Source organism: Porites lutea, chromosome 1 (genome assembly GCF_958299795.1).
Source record: "Porites lutea chromosome 1, jaPorLute2.1, whole genome shotgun sequence".
NCBI classification, from domain to species: Eukaryota; Metazoa; Cnidaria; class Anthozoa; order Scleractinia; family Poritidae; genus Porites; species Porites lutea.
The window spans coordinates 40,761,151-40,785,330 of NC_133201.1; the positions used below are offsets into that span (position 1 = coordinate 40,761,151).

Consider the following 24,180-nt stretch of genomic DNA (forward strand, 5'->3'; position numbering starts at 1 on the left):
GATTAACCATTGTGAGGTGATTCAAATTTTCAGAGAACTCTTTTAAATTTCAGCAGGTCGTTCTTTACTATGTGAAAGTTAATAGTCATATTTATATTTTCAAGATGTTTGAAAAGTTTTTTGTTTTTTGTAAAAGGTAGGCACCCCTAGATAGAAAAGGTTAAAGATGGAAAATAAGATTGAAAAGACACCAGCAAATAATTACGACAACAACATTTTTGATAAGAAAGAGAAAAATTCTATTTGCATTTCAACTGAGGATAACATTAAAGGTTCTCACTCAAACCAACTTAGCCAGCGGCCATACAAAAGAGGGGAAAAATAAAGAACAATTGATAATACTAACAAAAAAATCATTTGTTGAAGCTTTTATCTTAACTATTGTATAGCCGCTCAATCATTATGGGATGGTGTTACTTCGACTAATGGTAACCACTCAATAAATAAAGTTAATAATTAAAAAAAAATCACACTGCTCTATTAACACCTGACTCTAATCAGTTATTATTCTTAATGATATTAACAGCGCTCATCAAATCTGTTTTTGATTTTCTATGCAGTGTTCTTTTGGAAATATATTTTTGTATTCGGGCTTTAACGAAGCACTTGACTAATGAAACAGAAAAATATAATGATTTGATATTACTATTCTACTTTTAAACCTCTAACGAGGGTAGCCTGAGTATCAGGCCATCCTTATGGGCTACCGGAGAGGAGATTTTAGCTCTCTCCTTGTTCGCTTCTCTCTTCCCCCTTCTCACTCAGAAACGCCTGATACTCAAGCTATAACGAGAGAGGCCAAAAAAGTCACGTGCAACCAAGGGCTAATTCAGTTGCCTTTTAAAAAAAGGCGCATGTTCACCCATGTGGCTTTGCTTGCCCTATACCACAGAAAAATAATTTGGCGAAGTTGAAAGTTTCTCCCTTCAGTGTGTGTAGAGTGACGCTTCCGCCATGCGTGAAAAAAACGAACACTCTGCTCAATCAAAACACCTTCTCAATTTGAGAAAGGAAGGGTTTCAAAACAAGAACACCCGCTCACAAAGTCACGTTGGTGAACATGGGCATTTCAGAGCTAAATAGTTTACTCCTTTACATACATGTATGAACGAAGATAAGCAAAATCAACTCTGTTCTGAGCAATCCAAACAGTTTCACCATGGACACGCTCATGTGAGCTTTTGGTTTTATTTTTCATCTTAGAGGCTCGGAACATTTTAAGCAAATTTAATTCCACTTTTATCTGTCAAATACACAATATCAAAGAGTCCCCTTTTTTGTAGCCAATATTAACTCTACTCATGCATCTTGAGTACTAGAAGTAAGAATAAAAATAGTAAATCTTATAGCGTTGTTTTCACATTTTAAGAAAATACCCAGGGATCATCCCAGTCTTACTTCTTGGTTTAATTATAACGTTATCTGTAATGTAGGAAAAATAATTAATAACTAAGGATTTTTTTCATTTTCTTTTTTTTTCTTCTTTTCCCGCGAAGCAGTCGTCCTTTTATCTTTTCTTTTTCTCTTTTTCTTTTGCGCCACTTCCGCAGTCTCCTCTTCCGCAGCCTCCTCTTCTGGGTTCTCCCTTTCATCTGTCAATGAAAATAACCACCCTTTAATCTTTAATTTCCTAAAATGATCTGCTTCTTGATAAATCAGGTGGCGCATCTCAAACTAGAATCATTTGCGGTGCACCTGCCCCTGGCCTCCCTCCCACGAAAACGTACTTAGGGTTTTGTCACGCGTTTTTCTGCCATGAACATCTCATCCGTTAGCGCAGCCGCTTCCGTTCTCCGAAACGGACCAGTCACGGGCCGTATCCATTTTTTTTTTCAATGGGACTTTTACGATGACATTGTCGTTTACATTTAAAAAACAAAATTGACCAAAAAACTTCAAATTGAGTCACTTTGCCTATCCATGTGTTTTGCAGCTGGTGATTAGCTGTGTGATGCAACAAGTTGGCGTTCAGTTGTTTTTTGCACGAGTATTCATTAGTGGGGGAGAAGCGAGTGAACCAGCCCTTACGACGTCTGCGTTCAAGGCTAACCTGTGCCGAGTTTCGCGGAGGCACTGCGATTGACACATATTTCTAGTGTTAAACTTCAGTTGTAATTGGCTTTTTTTTTTCACCAAGACACCGTATCCATTTCTTTGTAATTTTAGAATACTATGCAGTCAAAGGCGAATGATTTCAGGATGATATAACTTATTCTTGAATAGTTGAAATTGTTTTCGATTTAATATAATTTAATTTAAAAAAAAAAGAAAAAAATGAAACGAACTACCACATTAAATCTAGGATGAACATAGGCCTTCAACTGACACCAGAAGTAAAGTATGTTACGTCCTAATTGTGTTTTCTTGTGCCAAATGTTAGTTTATTGTTGATAATACAGTAAGTATCCTTACCTTCTATAGTATCTGACAGGTCTTTAGTGCTGTATGGAAAGCTTCCCTTGAAAGACACCTGAAAAAAAAGAAAAAAAAGAAAGGGAAGTATTCTCCCCACGAAAGTACAACGAGCATGTCCGTCTGTGGGACAACCGTTGTCGTTCGTGGGTGGAATACTTCCCAGAAATGCCAAATAGTGGGCCAAACAACTTACTAGCGGTGGCTTAAATTCCACCTAAGTATTGACACTAAGATAGTTACAGTTCATTACCGAAAATAGGACAAGGGTCTATTCGTATTCACTTCCCACGGCTTGTTACATTTTATATTTGGAACTCTGTTGTCTGGGTTGAACTTCTCAAGAGCCTGGTCCCAAGTGTCCTGGCTCACGGAGAGCCTGGTCCCAAGTGTCCTGGCTCAATTAAGAAGTCTGTTGTCTGGGTTGAACTTCTCAAGAGCCTGGTCCCAAGTGTCCTGGCTCACGGAGAGCCTGGTCCCAAGTGTCCTGGCTCAATTAAGAAGTCTGTTGTCTGGGTTGAACTTCTCAAGAGCCTGGTCCCAAGTGTCCTGGCTCACGGAGAGCCTGGTCCCAAGTGTCCTGGCTCAATTAAGAAGTCTGTTGTCTTGGTTTAACTTCTCAAGAGCCTGGTCCCAAGTGTCCTGGCTCACGGAGAGCCTGGTCCCAAGTGTCCTGGCTCAATTAAGAAGTCTGTTGTCTGGGTTGAACTTCTCAAGAGCCTGGTCCCAAGTGTCCTGGCTCACGGAGAGCCTGGTCCCAAGTGTCCTGGCTCAATTAAGAAGTCTGTTGTCTGGGTTGAACTTCTCAAGAGCCTGGTCCCAAGTGTCCTGGCTCACGGAGAGCCTGGTCCCAAGTGTCCTGGCTCAATTAAGAAGTCTGTTGTCTGGGTTGAACTTCTCAAGAACCTGGTCCCAAGTGTCGTGGTTTGATGGAGAAGTCTGTTTCAAGTCTGTCATTTGGGTAAAAGTTTCTAAGAACATTGGGGTCCTACGCGTCCTGACTCAGTTACAGAGATTTCGTTTGTCATGGGGGATTTCTTTTCTTTTTCCCTTGTCCCTTTTTTGTTGTTCTTTGTTTTCAGTCAATTGTTCTTTGTGGGATACAGTTCCCGTTTTCTTGTTCCAATTTCAAATGGACGTTTCTTTATTTTTAAGATAGAACCGATTACAATTTTACCCTGGTCCTGTATCGGTGGCCCTTACTTAATCTCGGAAATTGACACTACTACGTTTGTATTCCTAACTGTCTTTACTCTATAGGTGTAGACAAAACCTCTGTTCAACAATGCGTAAAATCTGCTTCTGTCTACCTTTGTATTATAAAGATCCTTTTCATTGCTTTTTATATTAACTGTGCTTTTGTTGTCGACAGAACACGATACATTCTAAATTTACGAATTATGCACGGATTATGCATGGTTCAATTCTACCTGTTACCACCCCTCCGGACACATTCCCGGGCCGGATTCTGCAGCTTTCCCCTAACATGGTGGTCTATTGGTTACAGGTAGAATCGAACCATACCTTATTGTGTTCTTTCTTACCTCAGAGGGAAAAGATGAAGTCACTTCCTCCTCGTCCTGTGTGGAAAAATTGGGAGAACAATCACCAAAAAAAGTTCGTATACGTCACAGTTATATTTTTTATGCTTTTGAATCTTACAGCGTCATATTGGAATTGCACGTTTTGCTGTTTAGCCGCCTGTCTCGACATTGCATTTCAGTGGTTTCCCATGTTTGACCTAAAAAATATTTTATGTTCGTTTATCCGCCTCATATTATTCCTGAGAGAGAGATTGAGATTGCTTTCCACATGAATAAGGTGCTTGATAATCGCAAAAATCACCAATTCGGCTTTTCACAAAATCGAGGCTCAGTTATTTGATCATAAAATAACTCCGTCAGTTTAGAGATGAGGCTACACAAACTTCGGCCTCCACTTACTCTTTCCGTGAGGTCCAGAGTCTCGTCCAAAGGGCCAACCCTCTCGTCGTGGGTCAGTAATGTTTGACCCCGGTGTAACGTAAAATATAACGGCATGTCTTGCATAGCACCAGCCCAGTCATATACCTCCTGTCATAAAATTATATGAAATCCATAATTTGTGGAAACATTAAACACGCGGCGAAAGACTGTGAAGACTAAATGAACGTTGGTGTTATTCTGTGGAGCTGAGGACTTTATTTCTGGGATTTTAGTTTGCCATAATGTTTAAGAAGACGTAATGAAACCGTTTTCTAATCTTTTGCAAACTGGAGTCTTAGGCCCTGGATTCACTGGCGATGCAAGTACAAGCGCAAACATAAGAGCGCAGTTAACCACAGGACTCTTGTGTCAGTGAACACAAACGCACACGGTAGCATAAATGGGAATGCGGAGAGCCGTTTTCACGGTGAAATAAGAGCACTCGTGCTTGTTCGTGCTTGCGCTTGTGCTTACCTTAATGCCATCGAGAAGTAGCTTTAAACATGTTTTCGAACAAACAATATTGCTGTCACTCCATCGCGTTTTAAACAAACAAAACCGTTCAAATCTATATCATGAAAAGCAAACATAAACCTTTTCTCAAATCCATCTTACGAACAGCAGAAACCGAACAGAACATGAATTAATGATATCCTCGTATTATCACGGAGCGAGCCTTAAATTAACTTACAGTTCTAATAAAACCTGGAAACGTAACGTTGCGTCTTACCTGGAACTGAGCTCCATTTCTGAATTTCCTCGACCTGGTTCCCAAGTTTGTTCTCAGGCGTATATGGACGCCCCTTTCTGGCTCGTCGGATACTCTTACCTTCCTCGCCTCTCTTATCCGTCTCTGCTAATGATAACCAACAAGAGGGTTCATTGTCAACTCTTATTGTGTAACCCAAGTCATATTTATAAGGAAGACTTGCCTCGCTGGGTCTCGCTTTTCCGATGGTGGGGTCACCCTTACAACCGGGCCAACTTTTCTCCATTTTATAAACTCTTTATCTCGCCCTGTTGTTACAACTCTGACAAAGCGAGACAATCAGAGCACGCCCGAGCGCTGTTGTCATTGGCAAAACTGAGAAGGCAGCTCTCGGCTCGGGTAAAGAGGTCGACATATGTTTCTCATATAAACGCTCGCCAAAGTTGCCTCGGCTGGGAGGGTGGCCCTCTTACCCGGGACAACGTTTCTTCTTATAAAAGGGGCCAAAAGACCTTATTCATCAGCTATTGGACGAGATCAGCGTCATAACCCATACCAACAAACACTGAACTATCATTTGCCTTTTACTCAGTGAAAGCTGTAGGAACTCTGCAGAATTGTTTATCTTTACCTTTTCCATGATCTGTCGCTCGCCATCGTCACCCTTGCCTTCTTCCCCTTTTTTTCGGCTGGAATTTGCACTACCCCCACTTGTACCAACTTCTCGCAATTCTTCATCCTGCGCAATTCTTTGCGCTCTCCATTCGGAAATTTTCTCCCTGCGTAGTAAACAATCTTCCATTACTAGAGCTCACGAGTTCTTTTCTTCTCTTTTTGTTACCAGTGAATCGGAGCAGACAGAGCGTGAGACTATGTTCATATGTGAAGCCTTCTGTATTGCATGTGTGCGTGAAATAACGCCCTCGCTTACTTCCAAAGAAACAAATTGGTCCCGATCTATTATCAGCTTGGAAATCTTTGTTTCGGAAGAAAAAAAAAAGGAACCTCTGTTGAGACAACAAAGCACCAGCTTCTTTAGTTTTTTTCACAGCCTCAACCAGGCATGATAAGTCGATTTACTTATTTATTATTATGTTACTCATTAATATTCCAGAAATGTAGATTTTTCAATCGTTTCCTTCGTTGATAAACATTTTAACGAACACGGTTTTGCCTTCCACCACCTTAGGTCAATTATTTATGGGACCATTTTCGAGGAATGAATGCGACAAAGGCGTGTGTCTAGTCATGGATTTCTTGTGGTTAAATAATTCATTTTATCCTTAGCTAAAATTATATTTTAGATAAAGCATCATGCTCAGCGCCGATTTTAGGAATAAAAAAATCTAGCCTTTAGTGAAATATTGGGATTTCTTTCCTGTTTTGTTAGCGATATCTTGTCTCAATAAACAAGGAACGTACCTCTCCGCAGATAACTGCTGGCATTTTTCCATGGCTTCACGGATCACTTCCCGGAGCTTCTGTGTGTCTATGTTGCTGTCTGAAAATACACATAAAAAAAGGTTCACTTTTCCTCCCTTTCTGAAAAAAAAGGCTAAACGACACACTATGCCCAACAGTTGGGGTGACTCTAAATTTTGCAGTGTTCCCTGTTTAACTGGTCTTGAGAACAAATTAAAGTTTAGCCGGGTACATGTATTTAAACTGACAGTTACATGCCAAAAAACACACCAATTTATTAGAGTGATTACCCCCACAAAACACAAATAATCAGAACGTTTACTTAGTACTGGGTTACGGTTACTGATTAGTATTAAACTAGAGGATACGCGTTCCTCACTTTAAGTTTGATTTCCACTGACGCGTTTTTGGCTACGTGCGTTAACGCTATTATCACGTTATCGTGAAAAAAATTGAGGCAATATATAAAGTGTTGAGATTAAACGTGAAGTTAGCCGGGTTTTAGTTTAAACTTATGTGCGACCTTTTCATACATTGCCTCTATTTTATTTGCGAACGTAAATTTTACGCAAAGATCACGGAACCGAAATAGAGTCGAAATGAGTCCAGTTTCCCGGCCGAGATGCCCCTGATATAGTTAATAGAGGCGGCTAATTTGCAGTCGCCCGTGATAGCTAGAACATTTCTACCTTAGTGCCACATGCACACCAGATTAGGATGCGTTTTGACGAACGCGATAACCAAAAACGAAAATATTGAATATCCAAATGAAAGAATACATATTCCATACGAGAGTTAATTGTCTTGGTGCTAATTATTTCACCTACCTTGGAACTCCTTCATCAAGGTGGGTGTGGCCGAAGTTGATGATGGCGACAATATCATCAGTGTGTCGGCGATGTACCGCACACCAAACGTGGTGCAAACTGAAAGGCACAAATCTGAAAGTTACTGGATGTTTTTTATTACTTAGTTTCACTAGACTGATTCCTCTGTCTCGCAGTTCAGTATAACCTTTGATCAATGGTCATTTTTTGGAACAAAGTTAAGGAGGTGAAAGAGTAGGAAAATTATTTCATGACTTTTTTTCCATTCTGTCTGCACCGACAATTGCACTTTCAATATCAGTTTTGATAACCGATAATGCAAATACAAATCGTTTACCTCTCCGGCCATCGATGGAGGATGTCTCTGCCACCCAATAAAAAGAGCCTGTCGTTTGTCCCATTAGGTATCGGAGACCCCTGTCAAATGAGGATATGAATTAATGGTCAAAGATAATAGTGAGCATTTTGTCCCTTCCTTAAAAGGAAGAAACTACCAGAGCGAGGAGAGAGTATACATAATCAACTTTTATTTAAGATATAGCTCAAGTACATTTGAATGTAGTGCACTACTACTGTGCAATGGCGGATCCATGAGAGGGCGCCCGGGTGGCTGGCCAACCCCCCCCCCCCCCCCTCACTTTTGTCAGGGTCCGAATGACCGCCCTGCCCCCCTTTTCTGGAGGTTTGGATCCGCCAATGCTGTGTTCCAAAAAGAAACAGCCTCTACTTGACTCTATGAAATTGAATGTACTTTCTAATGGGAACAGTATTTGAGATTTCTTGTTAGATGTGTTGTTCCTTTGTACATGCTCACCTCAGAATCTCCTTCCGGCCAGAATCGTTTTGCTTCTGGGGGTTGAGGGTCACTACCACCATTGGGACGGCATTTTCCCGTGCTTGCCAGCAAAGCTAAGTATGGTAAAATACATATACCAGTTAGGTGTTGCTCTCGGGCAGTATAGAGTGGAAACTGTCACGAGTGATTTGCTTAATCTTGGTATGACATAAAGAACTTAATATCTATAATATATGCGCGATGATTATGATGTTATGCTACGGGCTGTGATTGGTCGTTGCGCATGATCTATTAGCGTACAGGTACATCAAAATTTGTTTTCTTATACATGTTCTTCTTTTGTTCAACGTGGCGCGCGGTTTTGTCGGATTAATGCCTCGAAAAAAGTCCAGCGGGAGCTATTTACAAAGAAGAAAAATAGATCAACGGAGACAAAAAGAACTCATGACAACTTGAGAATCTCTAAACTACAAGAAATCTTCACAACAGTTGCCATCGTGTGTCGTCGCTACGAGAGACTCGCTGTTGCCATTATTCTGCTTTGAGCAATAAAAGACGTTCAAAAACTTTCCGAAGAAACCGTATAAGCTTACAAGTAAGATAAGGAAAAAAGAGGAAGCAGAGACGAAAAGTAGCGATTGGGCCTAAACCAGCACAAATTCGAACAGTGAAGCGGTACGAGGCAGGTATGTGTACAGTATATAAAACAAATAGATTCAATGTTGCTGTTGGTCTGTACATCATTTGCGGCTCGTGTACACTTCTTTGTTTTACCATATTTTGACGTCATCTGTGATCTCTATCATCCTGGACATAAATTTTAAGTTAGAGATGGGTATAAAATTGGAATACACTTCATGGTCAAGGGACTCTTTCTTTAGCTTAGGCCTTATCATAGCTTCCTTAAGTTGCACCGGCACATTAGCAGTTTCCAATTGATATGTTGGTCATCTCAGTTAAAACAGGCAACAAGACGTCCATGCACTCTTCCAGTATCGATGCTGGACGAGGGTCTCAAATACAGGTCTTGGGGAGGCAGGAGTTGATTAAACTCTTCACCTGGTCTTCTGTCATGCTTTCTAACTCAGTGAGTTCAGCAATGCAGGCCTGAGCATCCACAACATTATTGTTTGGAATTTTTATCACGTAAAGCTTGGATTCATAACTTGCTTCAAGGCTAAAAAATGCTCCACCTATATCTTGAACCCAATTTACACACACTAAAAAAATCGGCACGGCACGCCAAATTTTTGGCACCGTGCTGATGATTTTTAAGACACAGCACTCCCAATTTTCAACGTGTAAATGTATCGGTCTCAAATGTAATGTGGCAACAGTGCTCAAAAATTTAGGGGTGCCGAGACTACCTCCTGGAGGTTGTCTCGGCACGGGTAAATGAGGCACACTGCCCAAAATTTGGCATGCCGTGGCGATTTTTTTAGTGCATGTAAATGGGGTTTTGTTGTAGTTATGAATTACCTCTTCAAATGAGTGAAGAAGAAAGCATGGCATGGAGGTGTCCTCTCCTTGGCAGGCGTCCAATAAACGCTGTTCACAGCGTACCAACTCAATGGTTCTGGAGGTCACGTTGGTTTTCTCTGCAAAAGAAAATTTTCGTTTGGACATTAAGTATTGCCTAGGAGCACTATGAATAGAATCCACATATGCAGATCTCGGAGGGTGTTATCCACCTTGTCCGATAAAACCATCCGAGATCTGCAGAATTCTTCATTTTACTGTGAAAGCCAAATTCAATAATTGTTATATTATTCATTCCAAAAAAATTCCAAGTTTGCAGATATACTGGTACTCTAAATGGCAGATGTCTTTATTTCGCCATGAAATAAGTAAAATGTTCCGCCGACTGTTCAGCCATCGACTGTTCGGTCATTTTTTTCTCACGACTTAAACAAATGAACCTTGTCCTCAGGTTTTCTTGGACAACAGTTAAATAATCTGCAACCTGGCTACACTTTTGAGATCATTTGACAACATTGTTTCAATATGACAAAATTCTTGCCAAATTTGGTCCACAGTAGCTGGTTATGGTGAATTTATGTTATGTGTGTGGTTTTAACCAATCAGAAACTGGTTATTTTGAATGAATAATAATTATATTTGGACCCATGTGTACAGCTGAAACCTTGAAGATATATTTTATTTGTTTCCTCAAAATATTTTTACTTTTAAGAACATAGGTTGAAATTTTTTTGGTGATAATTTGGTAATAGTTAGACTTACCTCCCAGGCCATGTGGGGAATGGTCTTCAACTACTGTGCCCACTAATTAAACAAATAATGAAACAGAATTTGAATACGAGGTAAAAATCTCATTAACTGGCAGTCATTTACTTTTTTCTTGTTTTGCAAGCAATGCTTGTTTGATTATATATATACTCATGTTTACCCTGATCAATAAACTTTTAATGTAACTGACGTTATACACATCAGCATGTTTTGGATGATGGGTGTCTAACTAACCATGTCCATATTTCATTTTTATTATATAAACACCAATTAAAAATACCAGGTGAGCCTTCGCACAAAAACATGAAAAAACTTCTCATGTGAATTGATATCACCATTGCTATGGCTACATAAAAATTGGCGCCTTTCGAGGCAAAAGACTGTTAAGCGTTTTTGTTTGGTTATCTCTGGTGTTTAGATATAAAAAAGTGGGCATTACATGGCCCCTTGGAGAAACGGAATTTCTCTTCTCTTGTTGAAGAAATATTTCCCTAGATTGTTGCGCTCACTCGTATTATTCTATTTATTATTATTGTTTTTATTTATTTTTTTTTTTTTGTGCATGGCCATGTAGTATCCTGTACATCACAAGTCCTGGTAAAATTTCTTTGAAGACCTTATGTATTGGTGAAGTTTTATAGTAACTATATGGATACATTAATGCATGATAGTTATTGTCCAACACAGACAAAATTGGTGTTTTACCTGTGCCAAGAAAATATCAAAACATAACAATTGCACTAGATGTTCATTTTGTGATAAATAGTAATATTATTTTACCTTTGGTGCCTTCACCATAGAAGGGTGTACCAGAGATACCTAAAGAGAGCAGCAGTTACATTCTTAAATAAGGAAAGTCCTATTGATAAGGTTTACATATCAAGGGAGGGTTTATATACAAAACTTGCTTTTGAACAACCCTGTTACCCTGTTTCTAATACAATGGTGTTTAATGCCTTCTTAGGTTAATGGGGTGATGAAGAGAAATGAAGCTTTTTTAAAATCTTAACGAGATTTTATTTTGACATTAAAAGGCTGATAACAGTTCATGGCACTGAAATATCCAGTGCCTAGCTTTCACAGCAAAAAAATTAATCCAAGAGAACTTAATAAAAATACACGAGTGAGGGGGCAGGTACTTATTCGAGCTTTAATAGATAGCGTCCTCAGTATAGGATTTAGAATTCTACAATGGTGGTGTGGTGTCTTGTAGTTGTTGACTACATGTTTACAGTTGTACATATGAAAGTCTTCATTCTCCTTCTGTTGTGATTGTGATCTAACAGGCCACTACAATTCGTACTAAGAGGTGATGTGACCAATCCTTTCTTTAAACAATGAGTTGGAATCTTGCTGATGCTAAAAATTGATAGAGCACATAAAAATTATCTTACACCCGAAATTGGAGAGGAAATGCATACAACTGAGATATTTTAAGGCATGTTGATTTTTCAACAAAACAGTATAATTTGTATTGGCCACCATATGGGATGACATGGTGGCCAAAAACTACTTTTAGCTTATATCTTGTTAAATGTTAAAATATTTAATGTTTGATACGTGACCGGCTATGAACTTATTCATTTTAAGAAAATGATGGGTTTGAAAAACCAATCGCTATGATTTTGTTTAAGGTGTGACCCACTAATGGTTTTTTGAAGGCAAATTAACTTTCATTTTCATTAAAAAATGTCACAAGGCCTTTTGGTACAAATGGGCCAATTATTTTCTTGCAGTAGCCAATTACATTGGATCATCTCATCACAGGGTTCGTACAGAGTCCTGAATTATTGAAAAAGTCTTGAAAATGTATTTATGTCTGGGAAAATGGTAAAAAAAGTCTTGAGAACAACAAGACAAATATTTTAGAAGAGATTTTATTCAATTCTGCCCTTATGTTTGCAGTGCACCATGACTATCTTTGTCTCTGCATTTAAAAAAGGTCTCCATTTAATGATCATCTGTTCGATAACCTCAAGTTTACAAAAAATAAATTATTGTAAGTTTTGAAAAAAGTCTGGAAAAGGTCTTGAATTTTATGGCCATCCAAAAATCTGGAGGAACCCTGTGATGTTTATAATAATGTTCAGACTGTATCATATACCTGCTGTACAATTTGCTTCAGCTGTTGCTGTTGCTGTTGTTACTGTTGCTGTTCCATCTCGCACTGCTGAGTGACATTACACCATACACACAATTAACAGGTAGGGTATTAGTTGAGACTCAGGATTAAAAAATGTACTTAATGGATTGGCTAATTCAATAACTTCATCAAGTGGACTTATATTTAGAGGGGCGATTTAACAGATGCTTTTTTGCTCTATTAGTTTGCGGGGCTTATACATGGAGGGGCTTGTTTTTGGAATTTTATGGTAGTACTACTACTAGTAACAAAAATGTTAATTATTACATTATTATATTTAGTCAGAGACTCTTTGATTAGTGGTACCTCAAGGGTAAGCAGGCTTAGCTGAGATTGATAAAAAACAATTTACCTTGTGGAGGGGCTACCTCAATCACTTCATCAAGAGGACTTCTTAAAAAATCTGATTCTGTTGAAGTTAAGTTAAAGTCATTTAACTTATAACATACATGTATATCACCATATTTGTGCAAGGTAGGTTGATGCAATGTGTCAACCAGTAATAATATCATCTCAACACCATGGTGAAAACAGTTTTACATGTCCATGTTAATGCATTGTGGGGGCGGGGGGATGCGGGGTAGGGGGTGGCTTATATTTTAAGGGGCGATTTAACAGAGGGTTTGCTGCATTATCAGTTTGCGGGGCTTATACATGGAGGGGCATGTTTTCTGAATTTGACAGTAGTACTCTAATTCAATACAAAAATGTTATATTATTATTATATCTATATATATTATATCTGATCAGAGACTCTTTGATTTGTGGTACCTCAAGGGTACGCAGGCTAAGCTAAGATTAATGAAAAAATCTTACCTTGTGTAGGGGCTACCTCAATCACTTCGTCAAGAGGAGTTCTCAGTAAATCTGATGCTGTTGAAGTAGTTTAAGTCATTCAACTTATAGCATACATGTATATATCACCATATTTGTGCAAGGTAGGTTGATGCAATTGTCAACTAGTAATAATATCATCTCAACACCATTGGGGCAACAGGTTTACATGTCCATGTTAATGCACCAAGGGGGAGGGGGGGGGAAGGGGGGTGGCCTATATTTGGAGGGGTGATTTAACAGAGGGTTTTTTGCATTATGAGTTTAGGGGGCTTATACATATAATGGAGGGGATTGTCTTCAGAATTTCACGGTAGTACTCTAATTCAATACAAAAATGTTATTATATTATTATATTTAGTCAGAGACCACTTGATTAGTGGTACCTCAAGGGTAAGCAGGCTTAGCTGAGATTGATAAAAAAAAAACAATTTACCTTGTGGAGGGGCCACCTCAATCACTTCGTCAAAAGGACTTCTTAAAAAATCTGATTCTGTTGAAGTTAAGTTAAAGTCATCTAACTTATAGCATACATGTATATCACCATATTTTTGCAAGGTAGGTTGATGCAATTGTCAACTAGTAATAATATCATCTCATCACCATGGTGACAACAGTTTTACATGTCCATGTTAATGTTAATGCATCATGGTCATTTTTCTAGCACTTTTTTTTGCTACCAAAAATTTCTGTCTTTATTCGCTTTATTAACGCATGTTTTTCACTTAATTGTTATGGCAGTTTACTACAGGTTTTACATGTACAAGTTACAGTTCAAATTTGATTTCAGGTGAAATTTTTGAAACACAGGTTGGCACTCATTTGAGAATCAACCTAGGTTAAATGGAAAACAACCTATAATCAAATCTGACGTATAACATACACACCATAGTAAGATTGATCATCAAAAATACAATGAGACTGTACAATACATGGCAGGTGCCTGTAGTTTTTGAGCAAATAAATTTATATTTGTAGTACATTTCTTAAAGGTGAAAAATAATAATAACACCCTGTTTGTCAATGATGGACATTATTTTTTAACTCACATATTGATAATGGTTGTTGTACATGTATCAAAATAGTGGACCTGTTGACTCACCATCCAAGACATCTTCACTTGGCAGGCCAGAGGAAACTACAATGTAGAAAAAAGGTAGATTTCCGACATCTATATTAGTGTACTGGTTACAGTAGAACCCCTGTAATTGAATGTGGAATAACTCCAACTCCAAGCAAACTCAAAGCAAGTCCAATTTATGGAGTTCACCCCAAGTTCATTCATTTTTGCTTGATTAAATCAAACTTGGATAACTCAAATTCCCCACTAACTTAATGAACTAAATGTCCTCTCCTTTGATCACCTCTTCTTGTTGTATAAGGGAAGAAAAAACTAAAACTTGCATGCACTTATCAGGTCTACACCATGTAGGAATTTGATTTTAGCAGTGTTACAAATCGCATTTTATCATTTAAAAAATGTCTCATCATGTTAGCGTTTCTATGAAATAAGTTACACGTTCTGCACTCTACACTGAAGTGGTGTAAAATCAGTAACTACAATGTATCAACTTTTAAAAATTGAAAATTGGTTTTGCAGTCACCTCCGATAATTCTCAAAACCCTCGCTAACTCAAACTGGTTCGCCTTTCCCTCCCGAGTTCAAATTACTAGGGTTCTAGTGTGTACAGCTGTATGTTGCTTTATAAATATTATTGTTTTGTTTGAATTCCCTCAGTTTTAGGGTAATTTGCCAATATGTCAACATGCCCACCAGGTACTTCAAAAGTTGACAACAAAATCAAGGGTGTATGTTGTACACGTCATAATATCATGCTACCTGTACATGTAGTTCTTACCATCACCTCTTTCCTGTAATGTGGGTGTTGATGTGGATGTGGACGTGGATGTTAATGTTGATGTTGATGTGGATGTGAATGCTGATGTTGCCATCCTTGCCAGGTACCTCCTTGTTGCGACTGGAAAAATAACAAAGTTGTTGCCTCTTTTTTTGTCAGGGCTTTAAATTTAGAGGTATTAATGGGATTTTGATAAGTTACGATTTTGTTGGAGTTGTCAGGGGACCACCCTAAATGCAAAAGACTTATTTGTCTCCCACAATAATTGGATACTTTAGATTTAAGAATTCTAGGAAATCCCTAAATTTTACGGAAATAATCGTTTCAGGTGCAGTAAAATTAGTTTTTGGTACAGTGTAGTGTGATCTTAAAATAATGGGTTCCACATGCAGTGACAGTTTCAGCCTTTGTTGTTTTCCCACCCAAATTCCTGAAATATTATGGTTGCAACAATTCCATAGTTATGACTTGGCTTGTACTTAGAAAGTGATTAGTACATGTATATCAGTTTTCTATTATCTGCAGCCTTCAGTCTCTCCTAAAGTGCATTGCATGTCAGGTTTAGGGCTTCCATGAGTGCCAAAAAAAAAAAATACAGTTGTGCATTACTCGAAAACATTATGAGTTAGGTTCCAAATTTTCCCAAATTTGTAGAACTGATCTATATTCCTGGGCAGAGAACCAAAAACTGTTATCCATGATAGTTGAAATTCCAGGGCTTGCTGACGGGCCCACAGTGTATATGAGTAAAAGTTCTGACAGGTAAAAGGCATATCCTGTAGTTACATCTGGGCTAAGATTTGAGTAAAATGTGTAGTGCAAGATCCTTGGTTAAATTGTAGCCTTAAAAAGAAACAATTTTTTTTTTCATTATTTTTTGTAGTTTTATCAGTTTATATGATAGACTATCTAGAGGAACACAACAGTTTCAACTTACATCCAGTAGATGGAAGGGGACGTGACTGGGAAAACGTGGGAGTCACCACGGTTGATGTGGACGCAGTTGACAAGGACCCTCAAAAGCTGGAGACCAGTTGACAGCCACAATCTAAAAATAACCAAACAAAAAGGGCAGCAGTTATTATATCATGCGACAGTTCCTAAGTTACAGTATTTTCCACTAAAGAAATGCACAGAACAATAATAACAGAAACGTGTTATGTGAAGATCGTCCCAAAGAACCAGCCTGTTGGGTCTGGGTTTTTGTTACAAACATCTCTTGAAATTCACAATTCCGTTATGATGCTACTGGGCTTCAGTATAGGTAAAAAGAAGATACCATTTCACATTATCATTTAAACATAGGTATTATTTTCAAAAGAAGCTTTTTTATTTCTCTTTCTCTGTCAAATTAAAATTCGCAGACATGAAAATGTGATTGACTGGCTGGTGATCTGTTTAATCGATAAAATTCACTTGAATTCCATAGAGTCACAAGCCAAAGTGCATGAAAGTTCTACTAAATTTTTGAAATCTACGGATACTCTATGGAATTCTATTGAAATCCATGGACACTCCGTGGAAGCTGTCAATGGGGTACAAGTAAAACGAGTGTGTGTTTTAAGGTTCTGAATGAATGCGCCCTATTAAATGTTGAATAGCATAGAAACCTCTCGCGACTCCATCTCCCTTGGACCTAATTTCTAGTCACATTTGGAAAATAGAGTGCCATAGGAAGGCACTACATGAACCATACTGTTGGTATTGTTGGTACTGTTGATTAACTTTGTAAATATCAAACGGGTACCTATCGAGTAAAAAATAACTCATTGTACCTCATTGTCTGGATTAAGAACAACATGTGGTCTTTTGTACACTAGCTTGACAGGATAATCCCTGTAACATAAAGAAGAAAACAACAACGAAAAGCTTAGCTCATTAAAAAAGTTTTCTCGATGTCAGATTAAGCTTATAGTGTGTTACATTATTCCTATAGACATTTTTAGTGGTTGTGATAAAGATGAAAATTCAAAAGTAAGAACAAATACCTTTCAAAGTGTATTTTCTGAAATGTTGCTGGTATACGCACAAGATTATTGAAGTCATCAGGAAACTGTTTTCTTAAATCCTTGGCAACCTCAAAACCATCTACAAATATGCTCTCGCCTCCTTCAACTTCTGGATCGAATCTAAGCATAGACAAACGGAATAATGTTCCGGCTTTAGCTTTATTGAATTCGACGCGGTGACTCAAAACGGTGACAAAGGATGAAACAGGACTTGCTTCCCAATGATATCAAACCCTTCATTACCCACCCAGCCCATGAAACTGAGTTGTTACACACCACTCGGGTCTACGCCTCATACTCTTCTAACGAACAGCAGCGTGAGTTCTTTTACGCCCCAAAAGAATGACAACCGTGAAAGAGCTGTGAGACGGATCCTACGGTTTGTCGTCCTTATCAGAGAAGACTAGAATCAGGTCTAACCATTTGTACATGTCACAGCAAAGGCAGCCCATTCTCCTCAGTTATTTTGGTAGGGCCGGATTTGAACCCGCGACCGGCTCCCGCTCGCCAGACCGGCACTTATCCAATTGAGCTAACCGGGCGGCGGCATTAAAGCACTTGTTAGAGGACGCAGTGGAACGAAGTGTCTCGATTGCAATGCACCCGTTAAAGTTTCTGAACAATGATTTAGAATTTAGCTTTATACCTTAGGCAGTGAAGAAGCTGAAGTCCAGGTGGAGACTCATAATACATCAGATCCATGTGCAGAGTCAATTCAACATCAGAATACGCAATATTGATTGGATTAGGAACACTCAGCACATTAAATGTCTAAAAAAAATAGTACCACTTAACGCTGAGATCATCATCAGCCACTTAAACCACTCATGGAATATCGCTATTCATTGCAGTTATTAGCACTAACCAATCCATAAATAGTTTCCTGAGGAGGTCCCATTCTTCTTGCAACCTGGTAGATAAAAAAAAGAAAATTTTAAACAATGACATTATCTTGCATCAAAATCTATGTACCACTTTGCCTGACAGCTAAAATTTGCACATTTTGCAGTCTTTTCGTTTTGATCGGGAGACGTGTTTAATAATTACAGCTTAAAATTCAGCTCAAGACTAGATGAATGAACTGTGTCAGAATAGCAGCTTTTGAGAGAATGCATGTTGACTATCTAACTTCAGATATTATGGTAACTATAGCTTCACAAACCTTACGAACAGTTTCCTCGTCATCAATTGGCACTTGTTTTACCAATGACACCCCATGATCACTTAGTTGGCAAAGCATTCTTAAATACAGCAGGAAACACATGATGGTCGAATATTAAACTAACATCAACAGAGCGCGATACAAAGATATGGGGGCCAAAAGAATGCTTTACACTTAAAATACTATCTGTCAACTAGTGCTGCAAACGTAAAACTGCCTGAACGAACGAGGTCTAGACAGGGCTCCTTGTATATTTACACTAATTACACTACAGGATTTCCATTCAATAATTAGTCAATTATTAAGACTGTCATAGATTATACATGGCTTACAAATGTTTAAGAAGAAATGGTGATAGCTTTATTTCTAGAGCGCTTATACCCTGAGCTCAATATTGATTTCAGGGCTGTTAGTGAATTTTATACGGTGCTTGTATTCAACCTGTAAATCAATCAATATGTACTTTAGGAATGGTGATAACAATCATTTATTGGGTCCTTTATACACAGAAAAGAGGGAACTTACTTCCAGAGACCTTCCTTAGTTTCCATCATTTCACTATACTTCACCTCTGGAAGGCTGTGCTGTTAAATAGTGATTAAAACAGAAGTCTGTTGGAGTCAACATCCTTCATTTACAGTAGACATTTTGACTGTATGATCACAGTTTCAAGCCGATACATGTTGACTTTTCATGTATCATAACTAAATGTTGTAGTAAAGAGGTTTGGATAATTACAGCTTAACAAATGTATTATTGTGAAAGTATAATTTGATAATTAGTGTACCTTTCGCTCTTTTTATAAGTTTTAAACATCTCTTCGTAGTAGATCGGTAATTGTTTCACCTGTTCTAAGCTTCTTTGTCTGATTGCTGTCATGAGAGCTCAATACCTGTCCAAAGTGTGGCTGTGTCCTTCTCATTTCACTTTGTATCTTCCTTGCTGGTTCAGAGTAACAATTTTCTCTTAGCCATTTTAAGTTAAGCACTCCCTGATGATCATTTTCAAGTTCCCAAGCCAAAAGGAGATTTTGCTTATTTTCTGAAAAAAAAAAAAAATAGAATAAAAGAGTAAGCTATTTTAAGACCATGAGTATTGTTCTGATCCCAAGAATTGAACTTGTGACATCCCACTCTGCAGGCCGGTGCTCTACCGTATAAGTTCATCTATCTGCGGTCAAAATATTCTATTTTCTACCTATGGATATCGATAATACTTTGTATAACAATGGAAAGAAAAATCACAATCAATTTACAACTAAGATTATACTAAAAGGCCCAAGTTAATGATTTGCCTGTCACAACACATTTGAAAAAAAAAATGGTGATTGTAATCGAATTTTTTTTTAGCTATAAAAAGGCTGTCTATATGTCTTACTCCATAGTGATTCGTATATGTTAAGAACAGTAAGCATAATAAAGATGAGGATTTTACTTTAACGGGTTATTCAGTAAACGTCTACAAAAGCCTTGCATAGTACAATGTACGGTACATAATGAAATCAACTTGTTTGAAACTTGTGAGACATATAACATCTGTACCAACATTTAAGCTTAATAACTCACGTCCACTTACCGGAAATGGAAAAACTTGATAGTTTTATTGGGTCAGGAAGAGATGAGACATTAATAGTCCTCTGACCACTATTTGATTGCTTGCACTTATCACATTGGCAACAAAGCCGCAGCCAACAACTGTGGAACCTTAAATAAGTTAATGAACAAAAGAATAAGATCGATTTTAAAAGAAATGTACATATTTAATTTTCAACATATAGTATATTAACCAAAAAAAGGGAAATGACTTGTGTAGTTTTCCGAATCTACTGTTAGTTGTTACAGCACGATTAACCTAGTAGCTATTTGAGAAGGGAGGTTTTGAAAGTTGTAATCGTGTAAATGTATGTTACAGCTGTACGTATTATAATTTTTTTCCTGTGAAATCGATATTCATCAATTGACTGTTTAGAATTGACCGGTGGCTGTTGGCAGTGGATTGTTTTAAGGCCTCCACTGGAAGTCACAAAATGATGGGAGGAGGTGCAAGCCCTCCCTCAAACAAGCACACCAACACTGACAATGCCTCGTCCTTGTTCAATCATATTTAACTCGTTTTGGTCAGCAATCCAGATCACAAAATATTCCTAGTCATAGCCCTATAGTTGCAACTCCACGGAAATTACCACCTTGTGTAAACAACCGGGACCACTTTTCAGGGCGAACGTAATGCACCCTTTTAGCATGGAAATTTTGTTTCCCACCTCAGTTAACGTGATATTCTCAAGGGAGTTTGCCTTTGTCGTTTCGTAATTTGTGCATACATATACACATGGATGCACGTGTATAGGACAAAATTTGAAAGAAAAGTTCTTTGCGGTACCATCACGCGGTCTGAAGTGGTAAAATAAATTGAGACATACAAGCTAAAAACGTCTATTTCCATTTTTTGGTTTAAGCCTCTTGTACGCGACGGTTTGACGCATGGTGTTCATCGCATGAACAACGCTACTCAACAGACTCAGAGTATGCCACGGACTTTCAGAGACATTACATGTACATGACAACACATATCGTAACTTAAAAATTGCATTCTCTTTTACTAAAAAATAGATGTGTCGGAACCCATGAAAGACCCCTGGTCCCTCTGGTTTTTTCCTCGTACCTTCTCGCATTATGAGCACTTGGTCTCTAATGCGGGAAGTTCGAAATAATGGTAAACTAAATTAGCCCATTTCTAACGTATTCATACGTGGATGTGTGTCCGTCCTTCCAATTTATTTGTAAGCAGTTTCCAGATACCAGTGGCTTGACATCCGTCACACTGTAGGTTGACTGCAAACCACAACACAGATACTTCAAAAATTCGTGCTAAAACTAATCCAATGATCGCTTTGTTTTCTACAGAACTGTTTGCTTAATCATATTCTCTGCCACTTGTTTTAGTAATTCCAATGCGGGCTAAACTTCAGGTACGCGATATCTTCTATGTACGTTTGTAGGCCTGCTACTTATGTTTTATGGCCTTATTATAACAGTTTTTACTTGGGAAGTTCCCTTTTGCATATAACTTAATATTAAGTGTAGATGGGCTCCTGCTCCTGAGCATTATTTTTGAAGTTGCAAGCAGCAGGGATCAACTTTGAAAAACTGTTAGGCTGAACAGTTTTCGAAAACCCTAATTTTAATCCGTTTCTAGCCTACGAACGGCAGACGTTTCTCCTCGCTCATCGCCCCTGAGGGACATTTCGTGAGTTCCTCCTTGCGAAACGTCCCTCAGCGGCGATGAGCGAGGAGAAACGTCTGCCGTTCGCAGGCTAATCCGTTTCAATCTTCTTCAGTTTTGCCCATCCGTGGCATTTGTTGTTCTGTTATGTTATTTTAACCTTCTTTCTAAGTTTTAAGTAGTTATTTTTATGTTTCTCTTAATTAACGGCAATTTGTAATTTCCTAATTTGGCTGAATTTCGTGACACAGCTCCTTTAACTCGTGGAAACATATATCTAGACATGCGGTATTTCTAGTTAAGAAAGTCACTTAGAGTGAGCTATTAAATTAAAAAGAAAAAGATTACAAACTGGCTAAAACAGACACAACTAACCTGAGTTTTTTTTCGGAGAAAACAACTGAAGGATTTAGTTACAGACGTTCTGCTGTAAAGGACGCTTCTCAGCATGACTCCAACTCGAACTCCAACTGACCTTGTTTGAGTTTTAGAAGTTAAAATAACTCTTCAATCTGCAGAGAGGTGCCTCTAGAATTAACAACATCTTTAACTCAGAACCGTAACACAAATATTGGAAAATCGAGTGGCCCAATTGGACATCACGACAATTTTTTTGTTGTTCTTTTTCTTTGTTGTTAGATCTCCTTTCTTCACTTTACTATAATATATAGTATAATTCGCGTCAAAAATTGTTGTCTAGGAATTTTTTTTCCTCAAGACAAAACTCTTTGCTCATGACAAATCTTTTTCTTCATGACAAAACTTTTTGTTCTTGTTAAGGTCTGGGTTATACTCTGTGGGTGGTCTAGTGAGCTCACGCGTGAACCTTGCAAAGATACTTTCCAAAATGCGAGTTTTCGACCCCCAGATCTGCGGTCTTCAACAGGCCATATGACTTAAAAATGAAAAATTCCAAGATGTGGTGTGATAAAGATACAAAGGAATAAAATTACCATAGAATAAAAATTAAGGGAAAGTACGTTAACAAGGCAAGAGTTATTGTCCGCATTAGGTATGACCATAGCGTGCCAAGATTCCAGAAACGTTTGCAACGATATAATTGTCTTTGCCAATGATGGCTAATGATCGAAGGTTCTTAAAATCAATATCAAGGTTTTGAGACCACGCATGATTGGTAATATGGTAGTCGAGAATTCCCGCCTTGAGTCACAACATAAGATCTCGACAAATTTTTCGAAACGGATTTCAATATAAAAATTAACGTTAAAAAAGGGATAAAGACATTTCGATAGTTTGACGGTCATTTTCAAGTTGTGCCGAGTAAAAAACATGCTAATTTTTTTTTACTTCTCATCTTGAAAATGACCGTCGAACGGTCGAAACGTCGTTGTTCTGATCTTTTTTAACGTTAACCTTTATATAGACCGAGATCTCGCGTAAAAACGAGATACCCCATTCCAAGCCGAGATCTCGAGTTATGCACCACTCACTCCGCATTCCGCACTCCGTAGTCCGCACTCCAGTTTTTCCTTCAAACCTTCACATAAGCAATGGATATTACTGTCTTCCAATAAGTAAGTAAATAAGACAGTGAGTGGAAAACGAGAGTGTGGAATGCGGAGGGCGGAGTGCCGAATGTACAAAATGCGGAGTGTAGGAAATGAGAATTTTGAAAAATAAAGAAAAATAACAGAACACAACAAAATATCAAAATGCTTGTGTGTGTGAAAACGTTTGAAATAGGAAGCGATATATTCGCAGAAAGTTGTTTTCCCGCAGACTACTGAATTTAATTTTATATGTTAATGCAACAACCTTTATTACTCAGTCGTTACAGTGACTTATAACGATGAGCAATAAGTAGTCCGTTCACGTTTTCTCATAGACCCTTAGATAGCGATTTTGGTGTTGATTTCATTTATATATACTTATTTGTTAAAGTAGTGTGTAAGGTAGAAATGAAAAATTTAGTATGTGCTGCTCATGACGAAATTCATACGACTTTAAAATTCACCACGGGGGGGAAGTTTTGATTTCCGGTGTCTTTGTTAAAAACTAATTAGGATTCAATTAATACTTATAGCGGCTATCTTTAAAACAAGGAACGGGGAATCGGGGAATCGGAATCGGAGAATGGGAATGGTGAACGGGGAATCTTTAAAAGCGGGAATCTTTAAATATTTAGAACAAAAGGATACTGTTTGTAAGTTGGAGTAATCAATAATGTCAGCTATATTAATCATTCGAAGCCAAGTATTCCGGATTTTCTTGAATTCGAGAAAACCCATTTTATGAAGGACTTTTACCCAGGGAATTTTAAAACCCCGACAACATGAAGGTAAGTTAATTACAAATTTGAAACAACGAGGACAAAAATATTATTTCAAATATCATCTATGACATATAATGACGTACCGTAAGATATGTTTCGGGCAACCTTCAATAACAGCAACTTAACAGTAACAACAGCAATATATGTTTTCCTTTTTCCACATTAAATTCTCCCAAAGATAAATCTAGTTTTAGGTTTTTAACCACTATTAGCGAAAACCATATTTACACACATTGTGCTAACGGTCAACCGGAACAAGAACAAGAGGAACGCAACTGTAA

The 24,180-nt window shown here is 38.1% G+C and overlaps 3 protein-coding genes across 4 annotated transcripts in view; all 3 read right to left on the bottom strand.

The window, feature by feature from the left end:
- Window positions 1-24,180, bottom strand: part of LOC140950689 (gamma-butyrobetaine dioxygenase-like) — a 53,839-nt gene that overhangs the window by 27,242 nt on the left and 2,417 nt on the right. The window lies entirely within an intron of this gene.
- LOC140950591 (uncharacterized) lies at window positions 222-16,257 on the bottom strand. 2 transcript variants are annotated; one of them, XM_073399839.1, is made up of 20 exons: window positions 16,151-16,257; window positions 15,214-15,333; window positions 14,457-14,492; window positions 13,791-13,847; window positions 13,337-13,393; window positions 12,873-12,929; window positions 12,482-12,547; window positions 11,158-11,196; window positions 10,372-10,413; window positions 9,610-9,728; window positions 8,149-8,243; window positions 7,672-7,751; window positions 7,335-7,433; window positions 6,508-6,586; window positions 5,717-5,864; window positions 5,107-5,229; window positions 4,356-4,484; window positions 3,957-3,992; window positions 2,413-2,470; window positions 222-1,592 (listed from the first exon to the last, which is right to left on the bottom strand). In XM_073399839.1, exons 2-20 carry the CDS (start codon window positions 15,305-15,307, stop codon window positions 1,450-1,452), a joined length of 1,557 nt encoding a protein of 518 aa, XP_073255940.1. In that variant the 5' UTR covers window positions 15,308-15,333; window positions 16,151-16,257; the 3' UTR covers window positions 222-1,449. The 2 variants fall into 2 exon arrangements, with proteins under 2 accessions (XP_073255940.1, XP_073255934.1); XM_073399833.1 differs by having other exon boundaries at window positions 5,107-5,232.
- On the bottom strand, window positions 16,093-21,264 carry LOC140950859 (uncharacterized). Its single transcript, XM_073400082.1, has 10 exons — window positions 21,133-21,264; window positions 19,960-20,087; window positions 19,277-19,425; window positions 18,910-18,968; window positions 18,385-18,463; window positions 18,088-18,132; window positions 17,869-17,993; window positions 17,202-17,342; window positions 16,989-17,049; window positions 16,093-16,261 (listed from the first exon to the last, which is right to left on the bottom strand). Exons 3-10 carry the CDS (start codon window positions 19,304-19,306, stop codon window positions 16,193-16,195), a joined length of 609 nt encoding a protein of 202 aa, XP_073256183.1. The 5' UTR covers window positions 19,307-19,425; window positions 19,960-20,087; window positions 21,133-21,264; the 3' UTR covers window positions 16,093-16,192.

Coding starts and splice junctions, on each gene's coding strand:
- LOC140950591 (XM_073399833.1), bottom strand. CDS start 15,307: ATGGCAACATCAGCATTCACATCCACATCAACATCAACATTAACATCC. Junction 7,752..8,148: donor GGCCGGAAGGAGATTCTGAG/GTGAGCATGTAC, acceptor CTCATTTGACAG/GGGTCTCCGATACCTAATGG. Junction 5,233..5,716: donor AGCGACAGATCATGGAAAAG/GTAAAGATAAAC, acceptor GGTTATCATTAG/CAGAGACGGATAAGAGAGGC.
- LOC140950859 (XM_073400082.1), bottom strand. CDS start 19,306: ATGAGAAGGACACAGCCACACTTTGGACAG. Junction 18,464..18,909: donor ACTAAGGAAGGTCTCTGGAA/GTAAGTTCCCTC, acceptor GCTGTATTTAAG/AATGCTTTGCCAACTAAGTG. Junction 17,050..17,201: donor CAGAAAATACACTTTGAAAG/GTATTTGTTCTT, acceptor TTTATGTTACAG/GGATTATCCTGTCAAGCTAG.